The sequence below is a fragment of the Aegilops tauschii genome, chromosome 6, assembly GCF_002575655.3.
Source record: "Aegilops tauschii subsp. strangulata cultivar AL8/78 chromosome 6, Aet v6.0, whole genome shotgun sequence".
Taxonomy (NCBI): Eukaryota; Viridiplantae; Streptophyta; class Magnoliopsida; order Poales; family Poaceae; genus Aegilops; species Aegilops tauschii.
Window position 1 is genome coordinate 487,739,916 of NC_053040.3, and position 23,786 is coordinate 487,763,701.

The 23,786-nt window shown below is 44.9% G+C and overlaps 1 protein-coding gene across 2 annotated transcripts; it reads right to left on the reverse strand.

The window, feature by feature from the left end:
• Nucleotides 1-16,302: 16,302 nt before the first annotated feature.
• On the reverse strand, nt 16,303-20,748 carry LOC109742503 (ubiquitin carboxyl-terminal hydrolase 2). 2 transcript variants are annotated; one of them, XM_020301599.4, is made up of 6 exons: nt 20,542-20,748; nt 20,243-20,320; nt 19,564-19,610; nt 17,550-17,596; nt 17,367-17,469; nt 16,303-17,287 (listed from the first exon to the last, which is right to left on the reverse strand). In XM_020301599.4, exons 2-6 carry the CDS (start codon nt 20,271-20,273, stop codon nt 16,508-16,510), a joined length of 1,008 nt encoding a protein of 335 aa, XP_020157188.1. In that variant the 5' UTR covers nt 20,274-20,320; nt 20,542-20,748; the 3' UTR covers nt 16,303-16,507. The 2 variants fall into 2 exon arrangements, with proteins under 2 accessions (XP_020157188.1, XP_020157194.1); XM_020301605.4 differs by having other exon boundaries at nt 20,243-20,323; nt 20,542-20,717.
• Between the last annotated feature and the right edge of the window lie 3,038 nt (nt 20,749-23,786).

Genomic DNA, 23,786 nt, shown 5'->3' on the forward strand with positions numbered 1-23,786 from the left:
CACTTTTTGACTTGTGAGAGAAGTCTTCCAAATAAGATTCTAGGAATAAAGAACTTCATTCTGAAGTGTGAACTGTTGAACTTATAATATATAATGCTATGCCAATTGGGTCTTGCGTGATGTTTGACTCTCCTGTATTTGAACATTTGATATTTCTATGGGCGTACTACTTCCATTGAATAGATTATATTTAGTTCTCCACATTGTGTCATGTATGTTATTTTTATCATCAAATTATCCTTCTAACCTAATATAGTACAAAGTCTAGCTAAATAATGATCATCCTAACCATCTACCATACAAAACGCCTTGGCCCGCCTAGGCTACGCCTAGGCAGGCTAGGCGCTAGGCAGAGGGTCACCGCCCGCCTACCGCCTAGCGCTTTTTCCAACCTTGTGTATGAGTTAACATAACCAATGTCGCAAATTGAAAAATCAATGTGATTCGCTAAAGAAAGTGTAATCGTTTATTTAAGTTGATTATGCATTACAGCAAAAATCCTAATGAGTGGTTCCACAGAGAAAGTTCACGTGAGGTTGATGATCGGCGACGAAAGAAAAACAGAATAGATAAATGACGAGATGAATGAGGTATTTGGAGAGAAACTACTTCTAGTCTTAAATCTTAATCCATTCGTCTCTGATTATTTTGCCGGCCTGTTCTCAACAGAAGTAGACGATCCAGACCCGGAACTCCTTAACAAGGTACAACCGAGGGTTTCTCAAATAATGGATGATGCGCTTGTACATGAGTATACATCTGAAGAGGTAAAAATGTGTTGTTCTCGATAGGTGATTTAAAAGCACCGGGTACTGATGGTTTGCATGCAATATTTTTTTATATAAGTGCTGGCATTTTTTAGGAGAGCAAATCACAGTGGAAGTGTTGAATGCGATTAATAACAAAGTGATTCCAGAGGGTGGAATGATACATTCAATTTCCTTATTCCTAAGGTGGATAATCCTGAACTAATTTCCCAGTTCCGACCCATTAGTCTGTGTAATGTGTTTTACAAAATTATATCAAAGATGATTGCCTTCCGCCTAAAAAGAGTACTTACGATATTATCCCGCTTGTTCAGAGTGCTTTTGTTCTAGGCCGTCTAATTACTGACAACATACTGGTGGCCTACGAGTGTATTCATAAAATAAAAAACTATAAGAAGGCTAAGACAGGATATTGTGCGGTCAAACTAGACATGCACAAGGCCTATGATCTAGTAGAGTGGTGTTTTCTGGAGAAGGTGATGAGAAGGCTTGGATTTCACGATGATTTTGTGAATCTAATCATGGCATGTGTTGGATCAGTAAGATATAGGGTGAGGTATAACGAACATGAGACGAATAGTTTTGTGCCCACTAGGGGGCTCCGGCAAGGAGACCCCCTTTCACCATATTTGTTTTCAATATGTGCAGAGGGTCTTTCAAGTTTACTAGCTCACAAAGAGGAGGTTCGTGGCATTGAGGGAGTAAGGGTGTGCAGAGATGCACCACCAGTTTCACATCTTTTTATTTGCTGATGATTCCCTAAACCTTATGAAAGCTGATATGACTAATGCAACCTCGTTGATACAAGTACTTGATCAATATTGCGCTAGTTCTGGACAATTGGTGAGTGCAGCAAATTGTAGTATTTTCTTTAGTCCTTGTGTGGATGTGGATATGAAGGCAAATATATGCCAAGAGTTGAATATCATGATAGAGTCTTTATCTGACAGATATCTTGGACTTTCTGCTTTGGTTGGGGCAGATAGGAGTGATAGTTTCAGCTACTTAATTGAGAGGGTGATTGCTCGGCTTCGGGGATGGAAGGAGAAATGGTTGTCTTTGGGTGGTAAGGAGATTCTACTAAAAGCAGTCATTCAGTCCTTGCCAGTCTTTGCTATGGGAGTGTTGAAAATATCTAAGAATGTCTGTAAGGAAATCAATGATGCGATGGCTAGTTTCTGGTGGGGGTGAAGAAGATCATAAAAAGATGCATTGGTGGGCTTGGTGGCGCATGTGTATTCCCAAAAAGGAGGGGGGCATGGGATTCAGAGATCTTCATGCTTTTTATCAGGCTATGTCAGCTAAAGAATGTTGGAGATTAATCACTAACCTAGATACTCTTTGTGCAAGGGTGCTCTGAGCTAAGTATTATCCAGATGGGAATTTACTTAAGGCAGGCAACAAAAAGGCTCTTCTTTCACGTGGCAAAGTGTGGTGTCAGGATTGCAGGTATTTTTGAGAGGTCATATTTGGCGAGTCGGAATAGGAGCTAACATAAATATTTGGGACGATTGTTGGATTCCTTCTAGCCCGACACGTAAAGTTATGATATCGAAAGGTCACATACTTCTGTCTAAGGTTGACGAGCTTATAGATCCTTACTCTGACGCTTGGGATGAAGCTTTAATCAGACAAAACTTGTACCCCATTGATGCAGAAAGAATACTGAAGATCCCACTAAACTTCAGTTGATGGATGATTTCATAGCATGGAACCTAACCAAAACTTATTCCTTTACTGTCCGATCGGCGTACTACTGTGAGTGGCATCATCAGTTCGATGGAAGAGTGAGGAGAAGTGATGGGCAGGGATCATCGACAATTAATCCAGTATGGGAGATTTTATGGAAACTCAAGGTGCCTAGCAAGGTCAAAAGTTTTGCCTGGAAAGCATTGCATGGTAGTGTCGCCGTGCGTGCAGTGGTAGCATATAGACTGATACGTCTCCAACGTATCTATAATTTATGAAGTATTCATGCTATTATATTATCCATCTAGAATGTTTTATATGCATTTATATGCTATTTTATATGATTTTTGGACTAACCTATTAACCTAGAGCCCAGTGCCAGTTTCTGTTTTTTCCTTGTTTTTGAGTATTGCAGAAAAGGAATACCAAACAGAGTCCAATTGACCTGAAAATTCACGGAGATTGTTTTTGGACCAGAAGAAGCCCACAGAGTACCGAAGATGGACCAGAAGAGTCCCGAGGCAACCACGAGGGTGGGGGGCACGCCCTACCCCCCTGGGCGCGCCCCCCTACCTCGTGGCCGCCTCGGGGACCCCCTGACTTGTTCCCGACGCCAAAACCTCTTATATATACCCAAACTTCAAGAACATAACCTAGATCAGGAGTTCCGCTGCCGCAAGCCTCTGTAGCCACCAAAAACCAATCGGGACCCTGTTCCGGCACCCTGCCGGAGGGGGGATCCATCACCGGTGGCCATGTTCATCATCCCGGCGCTCTCCATGATGAGGAGGGAGTAGTTCACCCTCGGGGCTGAGGGTATGTACCAGTAGCTATGTGTTTGATCTCTCTCTCTCTCTCTCTCTCTCTCTCTCTCTCGTGTTCTTGATATGGCACGATCTTGATGTATCGTGAGCTTTGCTATTATAGTTGGATCTTATGATGTTTCTCCCCCTCTACCTTCTTGTAATGGATTGAGTTTTCCCTTTGAAGTTATCTTATCGGATTGAGTCTTTAAGGATTTGAGAACACTTGATGTATGTCTTGCATGTGCTTATCTGTGCTGACAATGGGATATTCACGTGATCTACTTGATGTATGTTTTGGTGATCAACTTGCGGGTTCAGTGACCTTGTGAACTTATGCATAGGGGTTGGCACACGTTTTCTTCTTGACTCTCCGGTAGAAACTTTGGGGCACTCTTTGAAGTACTTTGTGTTGGTTTGAATAGATGAATCTGAGATTGTGTGATGCATATCGTATAATCATACCCACGAATACTTGTGGTGACATTGGAGTATCTAGGTGACATTAGGGTTTTGGTTGATTTGTGTCTTAAGGTGTTATTTTACTACGAACTCTAGGGCTGTTTGTGACACTTATAGGAACAACCCAATGGATTGATCGGAAAGAATAACTTTGAGGTGGTTTCGTACCCTACAATAATCTCTTCGTTTGTTCTCCGCTATTAGTGACTTTGGAGTGACTCTTTGTTGCATGTTGAGGGATAGTTATATGATCTAATTATGTTATTATTGTTGAGAGTGTTGGGTAACGTAGCAGAAATTCAAAATTTTCTACGCATCACCAAGATCAATCTATGGAGTAATCTAGCAACGAGGGGAAGGGGAGTGAATCTACATACCCTTGTAGATCGCGATGCGGAAGCGTTGCAAGAACGCGGATGAGGGAGTCGTACTCGTAGCGATTCAGATCGCGGTTGATTCCGATCTAAGCACCGAAAGAACGGTGCCTCCGCGTTCAACACACGTGCAGCCCGGTGACGTCTCCCACGCCTTGATCCAGCAAGGAGAGAGGGAGAGGTTGGGGAAGACTCCATCCAGCAGCAACACGACGGCATGGTGGTGGTGGAGGAGCGTGGCAATCCCGCAGGGCTTCGCCAAGCACCGCGGGAGAGGAGGAGGAAGAAGAGGGGTAGGGCTGCGCCAAAAGGAGACGTTCTCATGTGTCTTGGGCAGCCCAAACCTCAACTATATATAGGGGGGGAGGGGGCTGCGCCCCCCTTAGGGTTTCCACCCCCAAGAGGAGGCGGCCAGCCCTAGATCCCATCAAGGGGGGGCGGCCAAAGGGAGGAGAGGGGGGGCGCCCCACTAGATGGGCCCTAAGGCCCATCTGGACCTAGGGTTTGCCCCCTCCCACTCTCCCATGCGCCTTGGGCCTTGGTGGGGGGGGGGGGCGCACCAGCCCACCTGGGGCTGGTCCCCTCCCACACTTGGACCACGCAGCCTTCTGGGGCTGGTGGCCCCACTTGGTGGACCCCCGGGACCCTCCCGGTGGTCCCGGTACATTACCGATTTCACCCGAAACTTTTCCGGTGACCAAAACAGGACTTCCCATATATAAATCTTTACCTCCGGACCATTCCGGAACTCCTCGTGACGTCCGGGATCTCATCCGGGACTCCGAACAACATTCGGTAACCACATACATACTTTCCCTATAACCCTAGCGTCATCGAACCTTAAGCGTGTAGACCCTACGGGTTCGGGAACCATGCAGACATGACCGAGACGTTCTCCGGTCAATAACCAACAGCGGGATCTGGATACCCATGTTGGCTCCCACATGCTCCACGATGATCTCATCGGATGAACCACGATGTCGGGGATTCAATCAATCCCGTATACAATTCCCTTTGTCCATCGGTATGTTACTTGCCCGAGATTCGATCGTCGGTATCCCTATACCTTGTTCAATCTCGTTACCGGCAAGTCTCTTTACTCGTTCCGTAACTCACATCATCCCGTGATCAACTCCTTGGTCACATTGTGCACATTATGATGATGTCCTACCGAGTGGGCCCAGAGATACCTCTCCGTTTACACGGAGTGACAAATCCCAGTCTCGATTCGTGCCAACCCAACAGACACTTTCGGAGACACCCGTAGTGCACCTTTATAGCCACCCAGTTACATTGTGACGTTTGGCACACCCAAAGCATTCCTACGGTATCCGGGAGTTGCACAATCTCATGGTCTAAGGAAGTGATACTTGACATTAGAAAAGCTCTGAGCAAACGAACTACACGATCTTGTGCTAGGCTTAGGATTGGGTCTGGTCCATCACATCATTCTCCTAATGATGTGATCCCGTTATCAACGACATCCAATGTCCATGGTCAGGAAACCGTAACCATCTATTGATCAACGAGCTAGTCAACTAGAGGCTTACTAGGGACATGGTGTTGTCTATGTATCCACACATGTATCTGAGTTTCCTATCAATACAATTCTAGCATGGATAATAAACGATTATCATGAACAAGGAAATATAATAATAACCTATTTATTATTGCCTCTAGGGCATATTTCCAACAGTCTCCCACTTGCACTAGAGTCAATAATCTAGTTCACATCACCATGTGATTAACACTGACAGGTCACATCATCATGTGACCAACACCCAAGAGTTTACTAGAGTCAACAATCTAGCTCACGTCTCTATGTGATTAACACTCAATGAGTTCTGGTTTGATCATGTTATGCTTGTGAGAGAGGTTATTAGTCAGCGGGTCTGAACCTTTCAGATTCGTGTGTGCTTTACGAATATCTATGTCATCTTTGTGGATGCTACCACGCGCTACTTGGAGCCATTTCAAGTAATTGCTCTACTATACGAATCCGGTTTACTACTCAGAGTCATCCGGATTAGTGTCAAAGTTCGCATCGACGTAACCCTTTACAACGAACTCCTTTTCACCTCCATAATTGAGAAAATTCCTTAGTCCACTAGGTACTAAGGATAAGTTCGACCGCTGTCATGTGATCCATTCCCGGATCACTATTGTACCCCTTGACCAACTCATGGCAAGGCACACTTCATGTGCAGTACACAGCATAGCATACTGTAGAGCCTACGTCTAAAGCATAGGGGACGACCTTCGTCCTTTCTCTCTCTTCTGCTGTGGTCAGGTCTTGAGTCTTACTCAATACTCACACCTTGTAACACAGCCAAGAACTCCTTCTTTGCTGATCTATTTTGAACTCTTTCAAAATCATGTCAAGGTGTGCGTTCTTTTGAAAGTATCATCAGGCGTCTTGATCTATCTCTATAGATCTTGATGCCCAATATGTAAGCAGCTTTATCCAGGTCTTCCTTTGAAAAACTCCTTTCAAACAACCCTTTATGCTTTCCAGAAATTTTTACATCATTTCGGATCAACAATATGTCATTCACATATACTTATCAGAAATGTTGTATCGCTCCCACTCACTTTATTGTAAATACAAGTTTCTAACAAACTTTGTATAAACCCAAAAACTTTGATCACCCCATTAAAGCGTATATTCTGACTCCGAGATGCTTGCTCTAATCCATGGAAGGATCGCTGGAGCTAGCATACCTTTTAGCATCCTTAGGATCGACAAAACCTTTCTGATTGTATCACATACAACCTTTCCTTACGAAAACTGGTAAGGAAACTTGTTTTGATATCCATCTGCCAGATTTCATAAATGCAGCTAATGCTAACATGATTCCGACAGACTTAAGCATCGCTACGGATGAGAAAATCTCATCGTAGTCAACTCCTTGAACTTGTGGAAATACTCTTTGCCACAAGTCGAGCTTCATAGACGGTAACATTACCGTCCACGTCCGTCTTCTTCTCAAAGATCCATTTATCTCGGATTTCATGGCTCTTAACCATTTGTCGGAATATGGGCCCACCATCGCTTCTCCATAGCTCATAGGTTCATTGTTGTCTAGCAACATGACTTCCAAGACAGGATCACGTACCACTCTGAAGTAGTATGCATCCTCGTCGTCCTATGAGGTTTGGTAGCGACTTGATCCGAAGTTTCATGATCACTATCATGAGCTTCCACTTCAATTGGTGTAGGTGCCACAGGAACAACTTCCTGTGCCCTGCTACACCCTAGTTGAAGTGACGGTTCAATAACCTTATCAAGTCTCCACCATCCTCCCACTCAATTCTTTCGAGAGAAACTTTTCCTCGAGAAAGGACTCATTTCTAGAAGCAATTACTTTTGCTTCCAGATCTGAAATAGGAGGTATACCCAACTGTTTTTGGGTATTCTATGAAGATGCATTTATCCGTTTTGGGTTCGAGCTTATCAGCCTGAAACTTTTCCACATAAGCATCGCAGCCCCAAACTTTTAAGAAACGACAACTTAGGTTTCTCTAAACGGTGTCGTCTCAACGGAATTGCGTGGTGCCCCTTTTAAAGTGAATGTGGTTGTCTCTAATGCCTAACCCATAAACGATAGTGGTAATTCGATAAGAAACATCATGGTATGCACCATATCCAATAGGGTGCAGTTATGATGTTCGGACACACCATCACACTATGGTGTTCCAGGCGGTATTAATTGTGAAACACTTTCCACAATGTCTTAATTGTGTGCCAAACTCGTAACTCAGATACTCATCTCTATGATCATATCACAGACATTTTATCCTCTTGTCACGACGATCTTCAACTTCACTCTGAAATTACTTGAACCTTTCAATAATTCAGAATTGTGTTCCATCAAGTAAATACACTCAGCATCTACTCAAATCATCTGTGAAGTTAGAACTTAACGATATCCACTGCATGCCTCAGCACTCATTGGACTGCACACATCAAAATGTATTACATCCAACAAGTTGCTCTCTTGTTCCATCTTACTGAAAACGAGGCTTTTCAGTCATCTTGCCCATGTGGTATGATTTGCATGTCTCAAGTGATTCAAAATCAAGTGAGTCCAAACGATCCATCTGCATGGAGTTTCTTCATGCATATATACCAATAGACATGGTTCGCATGTCTCAATCTTTTCAAAAACGAGCGAGTCGTTTTATACCAATATGACTCAAGTTGCAGTGCCACAAGTATGTGGTACTATCATTACTATTTTATATCTTTTTGGCACGAACATGTGTATCACTACGATCGAGATTCATTTTAGGTGCAAGACCATTGAAGGTATTATTCAAATAAACAGAGTAACCATTATTCTCCTTAAATGAATAACCGTATTGCGATAAACATAATCCAATCATGCTCAACGCAAACACCAAATCTCGATAGTAGAGGGAGCATGCGATGCTTGATCACATCAACCTTGGAAACACTTCCAATACATATCGTCATCTCACCTTTAGCTAGTCTCCATTTATTCCGCAGCTTTTATTTCGAGTTACTAACACTTAGCAACCGAACCGGTATCTAATACCCTGGTGCTGCTAGGAGTACTAGTAAAGTACACATTCATACAATGTATATCCAATATACTTCTGTCGACCTTGCCTGCCTTCTCATCTACCAAGTATCCAGGGTAGTTCCGCTTCAGTGACCGTTCCCCTCATTACAGAAGCACTTAGTCTCGGGTTTGGGTTCAACCTTGGGATTCTTCACTAGAGCAGCAAACGACTTGCTGTTTCATGAAGTATCCCTTTTGCCCTTGCCCTTCTTAAACTAGTGGTTTTACTAACCATCAACAATTGATGCTCCTTCTTGATTTCTACTCTCGCGGTGTCAAACATCGCGAATAGCTCAAGGATCATCATCCTTGATATGTTATAGTTCATCACGAAGCTCTACTAGCTTGGTGGCAGTGACTATGGAGAACTATCACTATCTCATCTAGGAGATTAACTCCCACTCGATTCAAGTGATTGTGGCACTCAGACAATCTGAGCACATGCTCAATGATTAAGCTTTTCTCCCTTAGTTTGCAGGCTTAAGAAACTTGTCAAAGGTCTCATACCTCTTGACATGGGCACTAGTCTGAAATCCCAATTTCAGTCTTCGGAACATCTCATATGTTCTGCGACGTTTCAAAAACGTCTCTTGTGCCACAATTCTAAACCGTTAGCATTACGCATTGAACTATCACGTAGTCATCAAAACGTGTATGTCAGATGTTTCGTAACATCTACAAACGACGCTGAGGTTCAGAACACCGAGCGGTGCATTAAGGACGTAAGCCTTCTGTGCAGCAATGAGGACAATCCTCAGTTAACGGACCCAGTCCGCATAATTGCTACTACCAACTTTCAACTAAATTTTCTCTAGGAACATATCTTAACCAGTAGAACTAAAGCGCAAGCTATGACATAATTTGCAAATACCTTTTTGACAATGTTCATGATAATGAAGTTCATCTGATTATGAACTCCCACTCAGATAGACATCCCTCTAGTCATCTAAGTGAAACATGATCCGAGTTTAACTAGGCCGTGTCCGATCATCACGTGAGACGGACTAGTCAAGATCGGTGAACATCTCCATGTTGATCGTATCTTCTATACGACTCATGCTCGACCTTTTGGTCCTCCGTGTTCCGAGGCCATGTCTGTACATGCTAGGCTCGTCAAGTCAACCTAAGTGTATTGCGTGTGTTCCGAGGCCATGTCTGTACATGCTAGGCTCGTCAACACCCGTTGTATTCGAACGTAAGAATCTATCACACCCGATCATCACGTGGTGCTTCGAAACGACGAACCTTCGCAACGGTGCACAGTTAGGGTGAACACTTTCTTGAAATTATTATAAGGGATCATCTTACTTACTACCGTCGTACTAAGCAAATAAGATGCAAAAACATGATAAACATCACATGCAATCAAATAGTGACATGATATGGCCAATATCATTATGCTCCTTTGATCTCCATCTTCGGGGCACCATGATCATCTTTGTCACCGGCATGACACCATGATCTCCATCATCATGATCTCCATCATTGTGTCTTCATGAAGTTGTCACGCCAACGATTACTTCTACTTCTATGGCTAACACGCTTAGCAATAAAGTAAATTAATTTACATGGCGTTATTCAATGACACGCAGGTCATACAAAAATTAAAGACAACTACTATGGCTCCTGCCGGTTGTCATACTCATCGACATGCAAGTCGTGATCCCTATTACAAGAATATGATCAATCTCATACATCACATATATCATTCATCATATCTTCTGGCCATATCACATCACATAGCACATGCTGCAAAAACAAGTTAGACGTCCTCTAATTGTTGTTGCAAGTTTTTACGTGGCTTGTATAGGTTTCTAGCAAGAACGTTTCTTACCTACGTAAAACCACAACGTGATATGCCAATTTCTATTTACCCTTCATAAGGACCCTTTTCATCGAATCCGTTCCGACTAAAGTGGGAGAGACAGACACCCGCTAGCCACCTTATGCAACTAGTGCATGTCAGTCGGTGGAACCTGTCTCACGTAAGCGTACGTGTAAGGTCGGTCCGGGCCGCTTCATCCCACAATGCCGCCGAAACAAGATAAGACTAGTAGCGGCAAGAAGAATTGGCAACATCAACGCCCACAACTACTTTGTGTTCTACTCGTGCATAGAAACTACGCATAGACCTAGCTCATGATGCCACTGTTAGGTAACGTAGCAGAAATTCAAAATTTTCTACGCATCACCAAGATCAATCTATGGAGTAATCTAGCAACGAGGGGAAGGGGAGTGAATCTACATACCCTTGTAGATCGCGATGCGGAAGCGTTGCAAGAACGCGGATGAGGGAGTCGTACTCGTAGCGATTCAGATCGCGGTTGATTCCGATCTAAGCACCGAAAGAACGGTGCCTCCGCGTTCAACACACGTGCAGCCCGGTGACGTCTCCCACGCCTTGATCCAGCAAGGAGAGAGGGAGAGGTTGGGGAAGACTCCATCCAGCAGCAACACGACGGCATGGTGGTGGTGGAGGAGCGTGGCAATCCCGCAGGGCTTCGCCAAGCACCGCGGGAGAGGAGGAGGAAGAAGAGGGGTAGGGCTGCGCCAAAAGGAGACGTTCTCATGTGTCTTGGGCAGCCCAAACCTCAACTATATATAGGGGGGGAGGGGGCTGCGCCCCCCTTAGGGTTTCCACCCCCAAGAGGAGGCGGCCAGCCCTAGATCCCATCAAGGGGGGGCGGCCAAAGGGAGGAGAGGGGGGCGCCCCACTAGATGGGCCCTAAGGCCCATCTGGACCTAGGGTTTGCCCCCTCCCACTCTCCCATGCGCCTTGGGCCTTGGTGGGGGGGCGCACCAGCCCACCTGGGGTTGGTCCCCTCCCACACTTGGCCCACGCAGCCTTCTGGGGCTGGTGGCCCCACTTGGTGGACCCCCGGGACCCTCCCGGTGGTCCCGGTACATTACCGATTTCACCCGAAACTTTTCCGGTGACCAAAACAGGACTTCCCATATATAAATCTTTACCTCCGGACCATTCCGGAACTCCTCGTGACGTCCGGGATCTCATCCGGGACTCCGAACAACATTCGGTAACCACATACATACTTTCCCTATAACCCTAGCGTCATCGAACCTTAAGCGTGTAGACCCTACGGGTTCGGGAACCATGCAGACATGACTGAGACGTTCTCCGGTCAATAACCAACAGCGGGATCTGGATACCCATGTTGGCTCCCACATGTTCCACGATGATCTCATCGAATGAACCACGATGTCGGGGATTCAATCAATCCCGTATACAATTCCCTTTGTCCATCGGTATGTTACTTGCCCGAGATTCGATCGTCGGTATCCCTATACCTTGTTCAATCTCGTTACCGGCAAGTCTCTTTACTCGTTCCGTAACTCACATCATCCCGTGATCAACTCCTTGGTCACATTGTGCACATTATGATGATTTCCTACCGAGTGGGCCCAGAGATACCTCTCCGTTTACACGGAGTGACAAATCCCAGTCTCGATTCGTGCCAACCCAACAGACACTTTCGGAGATACCCGTAGTGCACCTTTATAGCCACCCAGTTACGTTGTGACGTTTGGCACACCCAAAGCATTCCTACAGTATCCGGGAGTTGCACAATCTCATGGTCTAAGGAAGTGATACTTGACATTAGAAAAGCTCTGAGCAAACGAACTACACGATCTTGTGCTAGGCTTAGGATTGGGTCTTGTCCATCACATCATTCTCCTAATGATGTGATCCCGTTATCAACGACATCCAATGTCCATGGTCAGGAAACCGTAACCATCTATTGATCAACGAGCTAGTCAACTAGAGGCTTACTAGGGACATGGTGTTGTCTATGTATCCACACATGTATCTGAGTTTCCTATCAATACAATTCTAGCATGGATAATAAACGATTATCATGAACAAGGAAATATAATAATAACCTATTTATTATTGCCTCTAGGGCATATTTCCAACAGAGAGAACTTGCACTAGTGAAAGTATGAACCCTAGGCCTTGTTTCAACGCATTGCAATACCGTTTTCGCTCTCTTTTATCATTAGTTACCTTGCTGTTTTTATATTTTCAGATTACAAAAACCTATATCTACCATCCATATTGCACTTGTATCACCATCTCTTCGCCGAACTAGTGCACCTATACAATTTGCCATTGTATTGGGTGTGTTGGGGGCACAAGAGACTCTTTGTTATTTGGTTGCAGGGTTGTTTGAGAGATACCATCTTCATCCTACGCCTCCCACGGATTGATAAACCTTAGGTCATCCACTTGAGGGAAATTTGCTACTGTCCTACAAACCTCTGCACTTGGAGGCCCAACAACGTCTACAAGAAGAAGGTTGCGTAGTAGACATCATAGACATAAAGTATTGCCACAATGTTCGCGGTGTAATAATGGGGTAGAAGATCTAAAGCACACGATATTCTTATGTAAAAGAGCTAAGAATGTTTGGCGTAATCTGGGTATTGAAGATTTCATAAAAGAGGCTTTGGTTGTTGACAGATCAGGAAGTGTGGTGTTGGAAGAGTTGCTACTGTGGCAACATGTTCAGAGGCCAAATCTATCTCAGCTTGGCTTTGTAGAAACTATAGTAGTTGGGGCATGCTACATTTGGTGGCAAAGGAGAGAATCTGTGAAAGGAAACGTAGTGTCGGGAGGACGACTTTTGCTATAAATGCAATTATATCTCATTTTGCAGCAGCTTGAGGAGTATCACAACCACATATAATAGCATGGAACAAGCCAAACAGGGGCAGTTATAAGATCAACATTGATGCATCGTTCTTTGATGATGGATCGGGGTCGGCAGTGGAAATTCTTCGAAATCATAAAGGAGAATCTTTGGCTGGAGGTTCTTGGGTTCTTGATAATTTACTTGATGCAACCACAACTGAAGCTACTGCTATGCAAAAAAGGGCTTATGTTGGTGGAAGAGCTTGGTTGTTCTGGAGTAGTGATGGAATCAAACTCCTTGGAACTTGTTTAGGCTTGTAATGGCATCATTGAGGTATGGAGCCCCTACACAGTGACACTTGCAGACTGCTTTCAGATAGCTCATAGAATTGGTGTAGTGAGTTTTATCCACTGTCCCAGGGATGCTAATAGGGCAGCACACAATTTGGCGAGGCGGGTTTATGATTCTAAAATTGTAGTAAATTGGGAGGGTGATCCTCCGAGTTTTATTATCCCAGACATTGTTTTCGATGTAACTGCCATTTGATTTAAATAAAGTGCGCCCAAGGGCATTCCTCTCGAAAAAATTGTGGTTGAAAAATAAGTATATATATGGTAGTTTTGATATATTTGTTACTGGAAATTTTGAACAAAACAGAGAGTTCTGATATAGTGCAAACTTAGTCGTCGACTGCAGGACTTATCATCTGGCGGCTTCCAACGTTTGTGGAACAGTGTTTATACAAAGTAGAACATATGTATGTGTGTAGTTTTGTATACCAGGAGTACATTGCACCCATGATGAACAGTAAAATCAAAACAAATAATTAAAAAAACAAAACATTTTTTTAAACATGCTGATTTAGGACCACTTGTTCAAGTAATGACATTGGATCTCATGGGTCAAGTTCATCATTTAAGCTTAGAGACTATATGTCAAAATATCACTGTGTGTATGTCACGGGATAAAGTATATCCAAAAGGCTAGAGGTGTGGTGCACAACAAATACAGCTTATGGATAGAGTGATTTTACCTTATCCTTACCTTGACCTAGGTGGACTCCTCAAAGTGATGTTTCTCATGATTGGCGTGAGAAAGAAACATCTAGACTTTGGTCATGGGAGGAGTCTCTTTAACTTGTACGTGTCACATTTTCTTGGGTATCCAAACCATCTTGTTACTAGTAGCAACAAGGGTTTTGTGTGGAGTTGGAGTAGTCGAAGTGGTAGGGTGGTGCCAGACAACCCATTTCTTTCAGGTGCCATCACCATCTCTTGTTGAACCTTGATTGGAGTTAGTTCATTCTTATTTGCCCTGTACAACTTGATCTTATTGTTGTAGCCGCGAGGAGTGTGAACATTATTTCCACATGTACCTTGCAATTGAATGAATCACATATTCACATATATTCACTAGTTGTACAAACTGAGTCTTGGGGTATCAGTGAGCTTCTCATGCAATACCAACAGCATGATATTGACGAACAAACCCAACACTTCATTATTAGGACGTTGACCTTGTTTACGTCATGTCCAATTGAAGTTCTTGGTACCTTCCACACTTTTGTAGATTCATTGTCAATGATTTCCTTTAACCTAGCGTAACCTTGCTCAAGAAGTTCTTGGCTAGACATGGGGTTAGAGGAACTCATACTAACATGAACATTTGAGGAAACCGCATTGATGGACTTGTAAGTAGGATTACAGTCATTTGAATTGACCTTAGTTGACACTTGTGGTGAAATGAGAGACTCCCTAAGGTGTATATAAATGCGAGCAACATTCTTCTTAAGATTGGCATAGAGATCTTTGAGACACTCATGAATGAGCTTAAAGCATTCATCTCAAGGTATAACCTCTCACAAGACACTCGAAGTTTTGTATGATGTTTAAAAGAGTCTCATGCACTTATATTTATAAATGGATGGAGTACTTTGTGTTCATTTTTCTTCTTTGAAGTTGTAATTTCTTGATAAAATGTACTGCCATGTGATTAATAAAATTAAATTAATTGGAGTCTTGTAGACACATGACTAGGGCGTATACTTTATTTTGTTCCGGACCGCCGGTTTCTCATTAATGGCCTCACAAGGAAATTATTGGTTCGGACAACCGTCACGTTGAAAAATATATTTTCGTAAATGTATACAAATGTAAATACTGGTGCACCAAAAATTTATATTTATGTGGTGCCCACATGTGGCTGTTTAATTCTATATAACTAAAGATCTAAATACATGATTCACACTAAAACTTTTTTTTTCAACATGCAAACATATCACCTCAACATGCAAAGATGCATGGTTCCATTCTGTTGTGCTATTGTTTTTTAGAATTTATACTACTGCTTATATACTTTTTTTAATTGACACTGCTTATGTTCTATATTTTAGAACTATATATAATCAGTGCAATAAATGATCTATACTTTAAGTTTTAATTCTCATACTATTAATTCAAATATTCATGTTAAAACATACTGCTAGCGGTGCTCGTAATAATATATTTTTAGATTAATCATATAGTTATTTTTAAAGAGACGGGCTACCAGCTTCTAAAGCATGGTATGGAAGATATTTGCTCCTTCTATTTCCTTACAAATAAATAAGAGTGAACTGAGAAACTTGAGCATCCACCATTGCTCTTGCTCTATCCTATGAACTCACAAGAGAACCTGTCAGCATTGCAAACAAAACATATGCAACAGGTCAATAGCACACCACACAAAAACAGATTACTCGCTCAAAGCTATATTACGGTTTACGGAACTGAACGTTGCTGCTCCGCACTACGAGTTCCCCGGCACATAGCTAACATCACCATGGCACGTGGTCCCACATGTCATTGATACAGCAAAGTTGCAAGAGCCGGAGAATATCATACTCTGTCATCCATACCAGGCAACACCATTCTATTCTTCAGACGAAGTACCTAGCACACCCTCCTTTAATTTAAGATTGAATAGACCCCTTCTACAGCTCTAACCAGCAATAATATCGATAATCCAGCACACCGCAAAACAAGATTTCTGCAGAAAAAATGGTTTATAGCCTCAGCAGCAGCAACATCTGCAAGCCGCCAACTAGGTACTGTATGCAGGAGTGTCTCATAACATGATGCATCCTCAAAAGATGACGAGGAGGTTCAACTACCCAACCAACTACGGCTGACGCGGTCAGCTCGTGCTGGCGCCGGCGCCGGGGGCCTTCTGCTGCCTGGCCTTCTCGACGAGCGGCGTCAGCTGCTTCTTCTCCGCCAGCGCCTTGAGGAGGTTGAACAGGAACGGGATGTAGTTGTGCTTCCTCCGGACGTTCTCCGTCTTCCACTTCCTGAACTTCTCCTCCTCCATCGCGATCTTCTCGCCCACGGCCTCCACCGCCAACGCCACCTCCGCCAGCGCGCTGTTCAGGGGCTCCTTTTCTGCGGCGGCTGTGGCCTCGCTGCTCAGCTCCTGCAGGATCTGCTCCCTCTTCTTCTCCAGCTCCTTCAATTCGGCAGTGTACACGTCCTTCCTGTTCTTGATGATGGCCATGAGGTTGAACCTGATCTCGCTCTGCGAGTAGCGCTCGATCCTCTCCTGGATCACCGGCTGCACCATCTGCAGCCACCCGAGGTCCTCTGGCCCGCCCGGGTACTGCCCCAGGCTGATCGGCCCTTCCTTCAGCCCGTCAAGCTCGTACAGGACGCCCTCAAATGGTATGTAGCTTATGAAGTGGTAGACCTCGTCGTCCTTGGTGGCGGCTTTTTGCTCATCGGAGACGAATGGCTCTGGCCTTGCAAAGCTGTTGTGGGCAGCGCGGATGGAGTCACTGTTGTTGATAGCCAGGCCCTTCATGTCAGGCGCAAAAGCTCCTGTGAATTCCTTCAGGTTTGATAGCTCTGGACCTATGTCGATTTCTGGGCGGTTCATGAGGATTGAGAGGATAGCTTGAGTGGCACATGCATTCGTGATCACCTGAACATTGATGAATTAGACCAAGTACTGAATGCTAAGTACTAAACATAGGCAGCTTTATGGACAAAACGAAATTAACCTGGCGAGCAAAGAACAGGTTTGGGTTTGGGTCGCTGACAACAGGCCGTTCATCATTTCCTCCAGGCATCCACTTGAAGAGAAAAATTAACCCATATACTGGCCTATGAGAAGTAGAACGTAAAAATATGTCAAGGACATTCAGAGAGAAGAAATTAATGACACTAACAGCAAAGATCCTCACTGTAGTTGACTAAGAGAGTCCACATCAAGAGAGTAAAGCTCCTCCACCTGTTTAATAATAGCATCACAACGTAAGAGATGGCTAACAGCTACATCCCAAATATGGCATAGCCTGTAGGAGCCTTTTTCAAATATAACTGGAAACCTCAGATACAATGCTATCCAAAAAATTTATAAAATCCCCTAATGCCACATGCATGATCAAACTAAAAATAGAACCATAGCCTCATATGAACATTATCATAACATGAATGCACGGAAATAAATTAGCAGGTGTAGAAAAAAGCTTCAGTGAAGACGCCTAAGTTTGCATTGGTTTAACAGTGGCATACAGGCATATATAAAACCCAACAACTCGCAGGATTATTATGTCTTCACATTATATCCAAACTTTCAAAGCCATTTGACTGGCCCACAACATTTTCTTCAAAAGGTTCTCTTATCCTAGAAAGTTACTGTTATTTAAACTTAAGTGTATCTATGGCGGCTGCTACCCATAAACCGGATGATAACTTGCAGTTATCATCCGCCTTATCTGCCGTTCGATATGCTTAATCAAGCTCGTCAGTTTGAGCCCACACATCGCATCATGCTCGTCTCCACCCGCAGCATCTTTTGCAGCGTAGACAAAAAACCGCTCCATAACAGACGTCGTCACAACTCCGGCGAGCGGGGTTGCCGGCGGCCGCTTGCACCATCCATGGCAGCAGCTCCACGGCAGCACCGTCGGCGCCCGGCGGCGCTGTGATCGCCGACAACGCTTCATTGCAACCCAAGTGAGCTTCAACGGCCCCCGCAGCGCGTCATTGCAACTCCGGCGGCTATCGGCGATGCTTCATTGCAACTCCGGCGCTCCCCGGCGATGTTGCATCATAACACCGTCGGCCGGACGATGTTTCATTGCAACTCCGGCGCTCTCCGGCGATGTTGCATCACAACACCGGCGGCCGGATGATGCTTCATTGCAACTCCGGCGCTCCTGGCGATGTTGAACTACAGCACCGGCGGTCCCAGCGATGCTTCATAGAAAATCCGACGAGCCTCCAACTGCAGCATCCCGCCACTTGCTTGAAGCACAGCAGAGCGCCGGCGGCCCGATGTTGCGCAACTCCTCTCCTCAGCCTCCCCGATGCAGCATGTGCGCCGAGTGGCGACCGCCTCGCGACACCGTCGTCGTCTGCAGCTCCGGTGGCTGCTACCACGCAACCCTGCGGGATCTCGCGTCGCCGCCCACACCATGCGCACCATCGCCCGCCTCGCAGCAACGGCTTGTCGTCGAACGACAACCATCACGGCGCAGCGACGCCCCTTATAGCAGCAGCAGCTCCGCCCGCCGTCGGCAAACATCGACGGATGCTGCGTCGAGAGTGTTTCATCACAACGTCGATGTGCTGTGTCTCAACATGGCCGCCAGCCGCATCGCGTCAGCAGCGGTGGTGCTTGGCGGTGCGGCCTTGTGCATGGCAGCAACCGTGCGGCGGTGCTGTGATATGAGAGAAAAGAGAAGGAAAAATGAGCCTTCGGTCTGCTGAGAAGAAGAAAGGGCGACAAGATAAGATTGGAGTGGTGGAGAGGATAGGTACGTGGGTGGTCCCATGGGACGCGTGGCCAACGGAGGAGGCGGTTTATGCGACGCGAAAGATCAGCCGGGTCATTTAAAACATTTCCCTGTATCTATTCATAAAGGATTTGTTCTTTAAATTCAGGCCCATGTCATCACAATTAGTATAGGAGTACGAGTTCACCATAAGCCTTGACTAGTGTATACTCTGCTTATTATACAGACACAGTACAGAGCTGTAGAGGTAGTTCCTCGTTGCAGATTCAATCAGGTTTTCATAAACTCTTTAAAACAGAGAGTCAAACCCACTAAGAAGACTCTTGCACAGTTCAACAAGTAATTGCAACCAAGTATTTTACACCATTGCATGACTACATATCACAACTAACTGATAACAGGTTTCATAGCTAAATTACGTTCAGATAAGGAAAAACAATGACCCCTGGAAGCTAACCTGTACACCTTTTACTTGCATCTCCTGAATCAACTCGGTGAAAACACCTACAAGGCATAGGCTCTGGTCAAATATATGCGTATGCGATGCTCAAAACAGTGACAAGAAGATTGCATGAAGAGGTACATGAAGAATTCATCCAACTGTTAGTCTGAACAAAGAACAAAGACAGCAAACTAACAAGATACAGAGCTCCCTATGATTTTTTATCCATAAAGGACGACGACTTAAGCACTTGATTTATACCCCGCAAGAAATACAATTTGCTGTTGCTGAGCAGCACCAACTGACTCAGGGCTTTCTTCACAACTAGTTATGTACAGTGGGAGGTAAGGAATCAAGAATTCAGGTGAAGTTACGAACTTATGATGAAAATAAAATAAAAGAGGAGCAGGCCTTCACAGCAATGCGAAGCCACACAGATGGCATCAGCTGCCGAACACACAAACTTGCTAGTGCACTACTCTGACTCTCACAAGCACACCATACACTGAAAGCGCGTTGCCTGCACGGCTGGATTGATCAAATCCCAAAGGCAGGCCATCCAATCGAAACAAGCAAACACAACACTCTGCACTGATGGGATAACCCAGAGCTAGCGAAGCATGTAATCCGAGCACATACAGCTAATCTAGGTAAGAAAAGCAGGGTAAATTTTCTGGTGAGACGTTGCGCTTACCGGGATCAGACTCGATGGTGCACCACGACATCCTCGCGGGATCCTCCGACGGCGCAGCAGCGACCGAGAGAGGCGAGCCTGCTTAGCAACACAAGCAGCACTGTCAGTACCCACTACTCAGATGATATGATACGATACGGCGCGTCAGACGCCACAGACGAAGCGCCCCCCGAAACCTCGGGGAGGGCGAGCTAGAATCCGCTGCTAGAGCAACCGAATCGAGCCCTCGGCGAGAGGAGACGGGGGCTCAGATTCGACTGCTCTGCCGGTCCGAGCGGGCTAGGTCAGGGCTGCCGTACCTGGGGCTGGCCGGGCCTCCGCGCGCGCCGGGGGCTGTGGATACGGTGGCGACGGGAGGAGTTCCGTCACACTCCGGCGGTGGCGACGGGAGGGGGCGGCGGCGCGGGCGTGCTGACGAGACGAGACCTAGCTTGCAGAGAGGGAGGGGCGGGGGGAGGCTTGAAGAAGGGGGGTGGGGTGGATGGGTGGGTCGATCGAGCTGATCCGGTCGAGCCAGGCCGACCGACCGGGAGGAAAACCTGACATGTGGGACCAAGGCACAAAAGATGACATATAGAAAAATAATTCAGATAGGGTGTCTTTACCAAAAAAACACAAAAAGAAATGATAAAATGATGCGTGCCATTTCATCCTTGGATGAACGAGGGTTCCTTTTAGGGCATCACCAAAGTATAATGCCGCGAACGGAGAGCTTAGATGGTTAGGTTTCTTGTAGTGAAACCAAGTTTAAGTCCTAGACTTCGCGTTGATGATTGCATTTTTCTGTATTTATTTCATGCCTTTTTGACGATGTGCATTCAGTGGGACAAGACATTTCCACCGACTGGTATTTAAACCAAACTATATTGGCACGTGTCTCGACGTTTACATACATGGCAAGAGCCCGCATTGAACATGCCCTAAGATTACATTTGCTATAAAGTAAGCCCCGATGACTGCCCTTAAGACTTGTTCTTAAGGTTAACCTCCACAATGTATATGTCCAGTCATATGAGCACCTTTTTGCTTTTCTTTGAGACATTCTCGTCAGGCTTTATTCAAACTGTCAAGACATTTACAGGGATAAAATTCAAATCTCCGGGTTGTCCTAATCAAACATGGGGACCGAATCCAAATGAACTAGGGCTAACACTGTGGCTATCCTTTCTTCTTCTTCTTTTTTCCCTTTCCTTCGATCCTTTCATTGGATTGTGTAGGCTAGGCGGGGAGATGAACCGGAACGACCCAGCCCGACCCTTTTTTCTTACAACTCTCCTTCTGGCTAACACTGTGGCTACCCATACGGCCTCTTTGATTTGCGGGGTTTGAACATGGCTATTTCTTCGTGAATACGTAAAACTGTGTATCTTTTTATTGACATGTAGGAGAAAACAAAAACAACAATATAGAATAAATAGAAAGAGGCCAACGCACTAAATATGGGTAGAGACAGAGCAACACAATGCTAAACTCGCAACTCCAGCCGGAAAGGCAAGGAGGCGAAACTCAGGGCAACAAAACCGCATCATGACCAACGCGAGGTGGACGTGGCTATACCTGTGATCGAGCACTCGCCTCAAATGACAAGGAGGAACGCTGGATTTTCCTTTCTTCTTTTGTTTTTCTTTTATTTACATTTTTGAAATATAAAAATGATTATATTTATAAATTTTAGAAAAGTTTGACGCACATTCAAAGAAATGTTCAAGCAGCTTTAAAGAAAAGTTGATAGCATTTGAAAAAAAAGTCATAACATTCAAAAAATGTTCCCACAAATCAAAAAAATGTTTCGTACTATTCAAAAAATGTACGTGCAATTTCAATAGAAATGCTCACATGTTTCAGTGAAAATGTTCATGACATTTAAAAAAAATATTTATACAATATAAGATGATGTTCGCGTAGTATAAAAAAAATGTTTTGTGCTATTCAAAATATGTACGTGACATTTCAAATAGAATGTTCACGTGTTTCAAAAAATGTTCATGACACTTAAAAAAATGTTTATACAATGTAAAAGGATGTTCACATACTCCCTCCGTCCCATATTAAAATAATGATTTTAAGGCTTAACGTTTTTCAAGGTTGTTAGTGTAAAAAAAAATTCGTACCATTCGAAAACTGTACATGAGATTTCAGAAAAAGTTCATGTGTTTCAATGTTCGTGACATTTAAAAAAATGTTTATACAATGTATAAAGATATTGTTCGTACAATTCGCAAAAAATGTATATGACATTTTAAATAAATATTCACGCATTGCAAAAACATGTTTGTGATTTTAAAAAAATGTTAATACAATGTAAAAGCGCAGTTTAAGAAAAGTTTTAATGACATTAAAAATGTTCAATGTATATTTGAATGTTTTTAGCATGTATTCACAAAATGTTCAAAATATGTATTTAAAAAAATAAGTGCATCATGTATTCGAAAAAACATTTAACGTGTATACAAAAAAATTCACGTGCATACAATGTGTATTAATAAATAGACATGTGTTGAAAAAAAACCCAAAGAAAACCGTTGAAAACACTGAAAAACGAAAAATCATGTCCAATTGTTGTAAGTATGTAAAATAGGCTTTTCAGACTTTTTTTTTTCTTTTGTCCGTACGGTCTCAAACTGGCTCGTCACTGACCCTGACCTTTCGCTGCGGTTCTACGCGGAACCGCGCACGACCCTGACCTCGCGCGACGGCAGGCGACGCCGAGGCGTTCCTCCCGCGCGCCGGCTGCGGCGAGCTGCCTCCGCCTTCTCCCCCAAGAAGCCTCTGCTTCGCTAGGTTCCGCCTCCCTCTCCCCCCTCAGAGGCCACCTCTGCCCGGTTCAGTACGACTTGGGCTCTGGAATTACAGTTTTGGTTTCTGGGTAGTCCTCCTGTAAATGTATTGCACAGACCTTGATGGTGTATTTTCACTAGTTACCGAAAAAGGGTTTCCTCCCGCTTTGTATACAAAGCAATCAACCAAACCGTACAAGGATAGGTCCTGGGCGGAAGCAGCACAGTCACACCCAAAAGAAACGACAGAGAAAAGAGCAAAAGAAACAAATACCGACAACGGCGGATCAACGAAAACGAAGAAGCCTCGCGATCGCTGCGCCCACTGGGATCTTCCACTAGAAGACTCCGAAGCGCCGGCACCTATCAACACCTCCAAGAAGGATCGCGGCGATGACGACGCTGCTGCCAAGGGTTTCCCCCGGTACACGACGAGGCGAGAGGAAGGGTAGCCCCCGACACCCTCCCGAAAGGTCAGGTGGCACCCACAGGCGCCACCGCGCCGGTGTCGGCCAAGCCGACAGGGGTTTCCCCCGATCCCAACCCGCACCTCAGGCGCTCCGGAGCCAGCCACCAAACCAACCACCACCCAGCGCCAACACGGTCAAGAGGCCCCCACGCCGTCTCACCACGACACCGCGAAGTGAGGACAACACGGCGAAGAATCAGAGCCGGGACTAGGGCATCAGCACTGCCGGCACGCGGGAGGGCCCCACCTCCACTGTCAACGACGGTAGCCGCCTGGACGCAATTGCAGGAGCACACCA